Source organism: Cervus elaphus, chromosome 28, assembly GCF_910594005.1.
Source record: "Cervus elaphus chromosome 28, mCerEla1.1, whole genome shotgun sequence".
Lineage (NCBI taxonomy): Eukaryota > Metazoa > Chordata > Mammalia > Artiodactyla > Cervidae > Cervus > Cervus elaphus.
The window spans coordinates 22,453,452-22,462,598 of NC_057842.1; the positions used below are offsets into that span (position 1 = coordinate 22,453,452).

Sequence of the window (9,147 nt, forward strand, 5' to 3'; positions counted from 1 at the left end):
CCTGCACATGATTTCCTTTTGTACTTAAGGTGAAATTCAGAATCTTTCTCTTGCATTCCAAAGTCTGGCACATGCTGATCCCGGTCATATCTGCCAGCTTTGCTCTTCCCTGGTGTTATTTCCTGTCCCAAAGGCTCCTTTCCCAGCCCTTCACTTATCTAGTCCTATTCATTCTAAAAAAATTTCAGCTTAAAACTCCATTTTCCAAGGAAGTGTTTGCTGAAGAAGTATTTGCTGAAGAGTCTCCCTCTTCAGAAGTGTTGCTCCTTCTTGGCATGGTCAGGGAAGGCCGCTCTTTGGGGATGACTAGCCTCAGGGCTGATCCGAAATGACAGCAGGAGTGACTGCTCCAAGATCTACAGAAGGAGCTGTGCACGCATCCCTGGGGCTGGGATGACTGGGCACAAAAAATCAAGCTGCCTTCAAGCCAGACGAGACGCAACTTACTAAAACACTTGGACAACAGAGTCTCTATGCAAAGGCAAGTCATTTAAAAGACTTTTCATCCACTGAGGCCTGCTTTGCAAGAAGCAGATCTCTACTCTTGAGTCATCGACTCTCATTTAGATTCCTAGACAGGTTTCAGAAGTTTTTGTAAGGCCATTGACCCAGCTCAGCAGTGACTTCATTAGGGCTCAGTGACTCATGTACAGGGTGCCCCTTACCTGGTTTCCTCTTGGGCAAGAAGCCTCATAGAATACAAAAAGCATTGATTTCGGCACCAGTGAAACTTGGGCCCAAATCTCAGTCCTCTTACGCATCAGCTATCGAGCTTGGGTACCATAATTCTTTGCTCTGATCCAGTTTCAAACCTGGTGGTGGGGATTAAATGATATGCTGGACTTCCCTGGTGGTCCAGTGGTTAAGAATCCTCACCAGTGTGGGGCGCGGGGCGGGGGTGGGGCGTGGAATGCAGTGGGGGTGGGGAGGACGAGTTCCCCCTCCATTCCAGGAAGATGCCACGTGCGGTGGAGCAGCTAAGCACATGCGCCACAGCTACTGAAGTCCAGGCGACCTAGAGCCTGTGTTCTGCAACGAGAGAAGCTGCTGCGATGAGAAAGCTGTGCACCGCGACGAAGAGGAGCCCTCGCACGCTGCTACTAGAGAAAGAAGCCCGTGTGCAGCAGGGAAGGCCCAGCACAACCGAAAATCAAATAAATAATTTTGCAAAAACCTCTCCCATTAAAAATTATGAAATCACCTTTGAATGACGTGCTGATGATAAGACAGTGAACCCAGAGCACATGCCCACCGCTGATGCTCATCGTTGTCTGCTTACGATGTTTATCTTCTGCGTAAAGTGACCCAAGGGACTTCTGTCAGATTTTAAACCCCCCCCCCTTCACATCCGCTTAGCAACTGTGTAGTATTTATTATACAGGCAGACTTTGGAAAAGAAAACAAGTGATGAAAACTTTGGTCAGAACCCCTTGATGGCCTCTCTCTTGAAAGTAGGAAGAGAAAAGTGATTCTGTGTCTGAGGCAAAGATAAATGTTAGAGAGAATATTTCCTCCTTGAGATTTTACTTGATCTTTTTTTTCTCTCTCTGAAGACATAGTCTCAAAGAATGTGGAGAAACTTCAAAAGCAGAATAGAAGCACACACATTGACACACGGCAACCTTTACAACTTTTCTGTTTACACAGTGATTTTTTTTTTTAAGCCCCAGATAAGAAAATAGCAAGAGTGGAATTGGGAGGCTGCTTTCCAGATTGAAATGCTTAAGTAAAAATCTTGGGTCAGAGTGACTCCACACAAACAAATGTTAGTTTGACACGCGAGTGAGCATGTTCTGACTTCCTTTCTGTTGTCGATGATTTACATTTTAATTCCTGTCACAGGCTTTGGATTAAAAATGTGTTGCCTTCATCATGATGCTCATATGTTGAGACTCAGAGCAAATCCAGTAGATTTATGTAGCTTTTCCCTGGCCTAGATGGAACAGCGGTACATTTTTTATTGACATAAAGACTTTGTCAAAAGCACCAAGTACAAATATGATTGTTTGCTTTGTTTATTTTCTCCTTCTCTTTTTTCTAGGATTATGACAGTTTTTTTGAATCCAAGGAGAGCAACACAGTCTTTTCATTCTTAGGCCTGAAATCACAGTTGGCATCAAAGGTAGGTTAATCTTCTCTTGTTTTAAAATGTATCTTTCTTGAGTTGTTCTTAGGGATTGAGGGGAAAGGAGTGTACAGCTAGACCTCCAGATTTTCAGCTTTTGCTTTCTTGGTGCACAGTTAGGACTGCCCAGGGTAAAGCCACATAAAGATGTGGCTTTCTTTCTTTCTCATTTTTAACTGTTGCTGTACATTAGAATTTATCTTTATTTAAAATTCAATTTATTCATAATTTGGACTGCTTTCTTCCAAGAAAAACTTAAGGTAGCAAAAAGTCATAGGTGCTTCTTAGTTTAAAGTGCAAGCTCACATTACTTTACCTTTTTTGAAAAAGAATCAAAGCCATGCTTTTCAGGTCTTCTCCTATTTAAGTCATTTACATTGGAAGGGGCATGGTTTGCAGTAACAAATGGTCAATGTTGAAAAAGGGTAATTCCTAAACTAGTTCAAGTGTTTTTGAAGCCACTGTATTGTGTCAAATGTCTTTTAGAAAATGTAAAAGCCTCAAGCTTTTCTAACATTTAGAACTATAGATGATATATATTATTGTAACTTTGTAAAGCACATAAATTCATTTTCAAAATAAAAAATAACCGTTTCTTTGTTAAATGAGGTAATGTTTTTAGTGTTATTTCCCCTTTAAAAAATACTTTTTTTTTCTGATTATGAAAATAGCCTAGACTCATTTTAAAAAATTGGGAAAATGCAAAATGTATAAAATAGAAAATAAAAAGTCACCAGAGAAGACCACATAAACATTTTTGATGTATTTTCTTGCAGTCTTTATGTACATGGCAATGGAGGTTTTGACTGTATTTCAAATTGAGACTGAATTCTAAAGCCTCTATTTTTAACACTGAGTTGAAATGAAACAGCATTACTGGGAACTTTGATGTCTATAAGTAATAGGTCTTTTGAGGCCACCCGGGATCTGTACCTTTTCTGGAACACCTGTGGGAGGAAGGCAGAGACTATCAATAATATAAATTACACCGCAGCACCTGTAGTTCCTCGCCAATGTGAAATTGTGCTTTGTTATACATCAGTAAGTCCACAGATGGTGGTGGGTGGTTTATGTGCACATGTTTTAAACAGAGGCAAAACCCACACATGAAATATTTAAAGGCTCTTAAAACTATTTTTATAAAGATGGAACACTGGAATACTTGGGAAAATGAAAGTATTTTTATAATGTGTTTCATACAAAGATATTAAACAATCCAGATTTATCTTCAAAGAACTGGAAAAAACTGGGATAAGAGCAGTCTCATGGATGCATAAATCCCGTGGACAGTGTCTGTGCAAACATCTTTGAAAAATACTGTGTGCTTGCCATCTTTGTTCTCATTTTCCCCGAAGATGTAGATTCCTTTGAGATTCTGTGGGCTGACTTTTTTTACTCTTTGAAAATCTTTATATTCTCTTAGAAATTTTTTAGGAAACCTATGATCTGTAAAATATGCCTTCTCCCATAACTTGTGGTCATGGGATTAAAGTTGGTCTTATGTTTTAAATGTTTTAATGGATTTATAATTTGCATACCATACATTTCACTTGTTTTCACAATTCAGCGATTTTTGGTATATTTACAGGGCTGTGTAACTATCACCACAGGCATAGAGTTCATTTATTTATTTTTGGCTGCCCAGCATGTGGGATCTCTGTTCCTAACCAGGGATTAAACCTGTGCCCCCTGCATTGGGAGCTTGGCGTCTTAACCACTGGGACTGCTAGGGAAGTCCCAAGGTTGGTTTGATGCCATTGAGGTTTGCTTGATTTCAGGAGACCATCCCATCAGCAGTGAGGGCTCTGGGCATCCCCACCCATTCCGACCCCCATTTTCAGACTCCTGAGTGAATCACACGTGAGCAAGAGGCCGTGGAGCCCAGGCGGAAGCCTGTGGTGTAGTGTACGTGCTACCCTCATGAACCATTCAAAGCCTTAAGCGTTAATAGCAACTCACACTTCATTTTTGTAGGAGAGAAGTACTAGTGTCTTTAAGAGCAAATCAGCATCTCCCCCCTTTCTAGTTATTTATTTTATGTGTGCTCAGTCATGCCCCTCTCTGCGATCCCAAGGACTGTAGCCCTCCAGGCTCCTGACCTTGGCACTTTTCTGGCAAGAATGCTGGAGTGGGTTGCCATTTTCTCCTCCAGGGGATCTTCCTGACCCAGGATCAAACCCGTGTCCCCTGCGTTGGCTGGCGGATTGTTTACTACTGAGCCACCTGGGAATCCGTATTTATTTTGTACCTTGGTAGTAATTCGTTATACAGTCTACACTCTTAAGGCCTAGATGGAGCCTTCATGGGTGTAATATGCTATACGATGGAGCCTCCTTTCCTATCTTCTTTCCAACCCTCTCTGCAGCACAAGCACATGAAAGACAGGGCGAGCTAGCCCACCCGGGGGACATAAAGACTCCATTAGCTTCTGATTGCTCTGTGGAACAGTGAGGGGAGAGACGCTCAATAGGAAAAGAACATTCAGCACCCAGATGTAGACACTGGTCCGTGTTCAGAGTGGACGGGATACAGGATGGTAGAAGGTCACAGAATGGTGGCCTGCACCATCCTATATGATATGTGTGTGTGTGTATAATGGGATGATATATAGTCATGCTTCAGAATAAAATTTAATTACATTAAAGAAGAAAAACATCCGTGCAGGACAGACACATCCGGAGCCAATGTGCCCTGCATAATAATGAATACGTTGAACACCAATTTGCTTCCAACTTTTTGTATTCTTAGTAGTGCCCAAAAACATCCTTATATCTACTGACACTCTGCTGCATGTACGTTTTTAAAGAATTCAAGTGAGTTGCTGATACTTAAAATACTGATTTCCCGCATTTCTCTATTCCTTGAATTGTCCAAACCCCAGTTGGGAGTAAGGGAGCAGAGGCACACCCTCCTCTGGATGTCTGGAGCTCACTGTGGTACCTCCCTACAAGAAAAGACCTTTTCACGAATAATTTTCAAAGGAAATCATCAACCTCATTCTCATAATAGACTCAAAACAGAGCCTGAAATGGAAGTTTGTGCTTTTGGATCTCCCCCATTCAGGGCTGATACTGAAAACATGTAACCACGTAAAGCCTGGGCACTGAACCAACACAGGGCTCCTCTCAGAGCTCCCTCCCCCTGCCCACAGCGGGGGTCAGCTCCCAGTGGTTGGGTCATGGTGGCTCTTGGGGGACCGAGGTATCAGCTGTTCACCAATAGGTGTGATGATGTTCCCCTCGGGTTATCCTCTGCGGGGCCCCTGAGTGAGGCGGTAACTGCCCCCCACCCCACTCACCCAGGTGCAAGAGGCGTTTCATCAGTGTTGAAAACAGGTGGCTTCCTTTCCCCTTTTCTATTTGGCAGGTCAGGTGCATGTGACGTAAATCTGGGCTCTGATCCTGAAACCTAGGATTCACTCTTACCCGTCACATGAGGGTGATTTATTGTGATTCCCAGCCCCTCTGTTCCCTGACATTTCAGATATCACTGCCAGGGTCCAGTGGTTAAGATTCCATGCTCCCAGTGCAGGGGCTCCCAACTCCTGGTTGGGGAACTAAGATCCCACGTGCTGCATGGTGCGGCCAATAAATAAATTAAATGAATAAATAATATAGATCACTTGCCAGGGTAAATTTTCTTGTCCATGTAATGCAATAACTAGCTTTCTTTCTTTCTTTCTTTTTTTTTTTTAAATAAATAGGCAGAACCTTAGCGAAGACAAGTGGAAGAGATGGAGATGCATTTCAGAGTCCCCTCTGGTACTTGGCGCACACCTGCTTATCTAATGCATCACTGTGACAGAAGCCACATGCGTTATCAGTAACTTTGCTTGCCATGGAAAAGGTGTTTGGGGAAGACTTGGGTCTAATGGGATTGCATGATTGCTTTAAACCAAATCAGGACTGTGGTGGGTTTTTTCCTTATTTTCAGAGTTACCTGCAGTTGCCTCAGTTTACCCAGAGGAACTGTCACCTGTTTGAGGTGTGCTTCCTGAATGACTGAGTGATAAGCGGGTGGCACCATCAGAGAGAAAATACTGGGTCTGCCCTGGTTTGTAGTTGATGCCAGGATTGCTCAAACCTGCTTCTCTTCTGACTACCTAGGTGAAATCCTTGGAATTAGTCTGCCAGGCTTTTAGAATATTTTGATCAGAAAGAAAAATAGCAATGTTGGTTGACAAAGGGCTGAAGGTCTTGGCTGCAGAATCACAAATATTCCAGTGCTTTGTCATAACTGTAGAAAAAGTTAGATGCTCTAGCCTCCTTTTGGTGATGGAAATTCTTACCCCTCTAAATCCTCCAAGCTCCTCCTGATGTGTCCAGAAATCATAGTTGATTACCGTATATGATCAGAACCGAGTTATAGGGATGAAAAGAATTGCTATTTTGAAAAATACATGCTTCTTTATCTCTTGCAAGGGGCAAGTCTCACTTAATGCATAAGATTGCATAAAAGGTATATTTCAAGAGGTGCACTAATTAGATAGTAAATTTATAGGGGACATTATCTTGACTCATATCTGAAGGTATTTCAGCTCTAGCAACTTAGTATGCATAAGTGCACATATATTTTTGAATGCAGCTCCCCTAACTAGTAGCTGCTTATATATTTTGTGAAAGGATTATATTTTTTGAAAAAGGAAGATCTTGGTTAGATGTATTTTGGGAACCCTTGATGAAGCATATTAAAAAAATAACTAATATTGCTATACATTTTAATTTTTTTTTCCTGTGTTACTTTTCACTGGTCCTCTCACTCTGCCAACTCATATTTCTGGCCAGTGCTCAGTCCCAGATTTTCAGAGTAATGTAGGTACATGTTCTTATTCCATGTATGAGCACCAGTGATTTTTCAGAACAGAGTATGTACAAGAAAGAGGCTGTCAGAGATTCACTCTGGATAGTACGCAGCATGTGAAGTCTCTGCTCCCTTTGAAGTGGATGCAGATAAATACTGAACCTGTCTACTTCATGAAGGCAGAGGCTCCTTTTACTGCATCCTTGTCCCTGCTCCCACTTCTTAAGAGTTTTTAGTTGCCAAACCCAGGAATAGTCTTGCATAGGATAAGCTTTCAGAGGACTGTGTAAGATATTCTGCTATTCTCAGCATCCTGATGGTGGACCTGCCCTTTAGATTCTGAGCAGGAAGTTTGTAAGAAAGGAAAAGAACAAAAGAATTGCATTCCTATCACCTGTGTTCTCTCTCCCTCCAACTTGCTAAATGTGGACTCTTCTTAAGAACTTGTTGAATGCTAAAGCTGACATCCCCAGCCTGAGGCTTGCAGTCCAGGACTACAACCAGAAGGAAAGCATTCCACTGATTCCTACTTGACTGGAACAGACACATAATCCACAGTTTTCTCTCCAAGGAAAGCTTCTGTGAAATCATGAGTATGACTGCTTAGTTGGCATTAAATACAATCCAGGTCACATTCCACTTGATAAATCCCAGGGACTATCCAGGAAATTGTTTTTGAACTGGGTATTGTGTTAAAGTCTGATAAGACTTAGTATTTCTTTTTAAGATACAGCAGTTTAAAACATTAATGTTACTGTGATCTAACTTACATTTTGTCTGCTCTTGCCAGTGAGTACCAAGAAGCAACTTGGTAAGAGTGAGTCTTTGGGAGTTAAATTCTGGGGTCATAGGATCAATACAATACTTGCCAGACCAAGAAAGCTACTCAGACTTGTTTGTCTCAAAACCTTTGAATTACTCTGATTGTAGTAGATTCTCCTAAGCAGACTAGATGAATAGGAGAGCTAAATTATTATGACAGTTGCACACCATCTACCCTCACCTGTACTTTTTTTTTTTTGATCAGCAAAGAAATAGGAGAGACCAGCTTGAGCTGGTATTGTGCTTGTTACGAGTGAGCTTAGAAGCATGTTGTGTGGTATTTCCCGTGGTATCCAGGCTCTGCGGAGTCCAGATGGAGCTGTCTGGGCTTACCTGAGCCACACTGTGTTCAGATAATATCATGCCCTTACTTGTGGTGTTTTACCAGCTAAATTCCAAACCCATAATGATTTTCTTCATCCCTTCTTTAACTAGCTGCCTTTAAATCTGGATAATCACCTAGGAAAGAAGTGGATGAGAATTGTAGACATAGATATTATATCAGGAGCATTTCAAGACAGAATTTTTCTTTCCTACAGCAGGCTTGTTGGAGCAAAGGAAATGTGCTGCTAAAAATCAGATTATGCCTTTTTAAAATTAGACAAAATATAGAGTGCCATCCTGCTTGGTATATGCAGACCAGAAGAACATTTATTTGGGGAAGTACTTGTTTTTCCAGATTCTGGTGTTCTATTAAAATCAAAGAGGAGAAAAGGAAGATTTTTTTTTTTCTCTCAGGCTCTAATATATTTTAGATTTGTTTCTGTTTATAGATTTATCCAGCACTCCCACGTAGATGTTTTTATATTACATGAATTTAATAATGAACTAAACTTATTTGTTCTCTGTTGTTAAAGGGTACCAAAGCCTCTTGCTGTTTTGTTTTGTTTGTTTTTTTAATTTGATTCCGCTATATAGGGTTTTGCTTTTTCTACAGATGCTTTTCATTTAATATCTTTTCTAAAGTGTCAAGACCCACTTTGATCTGCAAAATTATTGTTTTTAGATTTCAATTTGTATGCATTTGTCTCTAAAGGCATTGATGAAATCTCAGATTTTATATTCAGCATTAAAGAGGAATAAATTCCAGAAAACACACAGTCTGAAAATGGAGTTTTTATTCCCTAACATGTCTTATACCTTTTCTAATTTTACTCTTGTGTTTGTTTGAACCTTCCTATTTAATTGGGCTACTCAACCCCTATTGAAAGCCGTAGATTAGTTGTAAAAATGCATATGGCTCATTGACCACTCAAAGAGGCACTTACATGTGTGTGTGTGTGTGTGTGTGTGTGTGTGTGTGTGTGTTGGAGGTGACTGCAGAATCATCTCAGTGACCAGGACCAAGAATGGTGTTAAATCACTCACCCCTTGCTTGGTTCAAATAGCTGACACTGGTT

The 9,147-nt window shown here is 41.0% G+C and overlaps 1 protein-coding gene across 1 annotated transcript in view; it reads left to right on the forward strand.

The window, feature by feature from the left end:
- Positions 1-8,847, forward strand: part of SH3BGRL2 (SH3 domain binding glutamate rich protein like 2) — a 73,247-nt gene extending 64,400 nt beyond the window's left edge. The window contains exons 3-4 of the mRNA XM_043890265.1: positions 2,042-2,122; positions 5,829-8,847. Of these exons, the coding sequence (XP_043746200.1) occupies positions 2,042-2,122; positions 5,829-5,840 (93 nt within the window). The 3' untranslated portion in view covers positions 5,841-8,847. The remainder of the gene's footprint in view (positions 1-2,041; positions 2,123-5,828) is intronic.
- Positions 8,848-9,147: the final 300 nt, after the last annotated feature.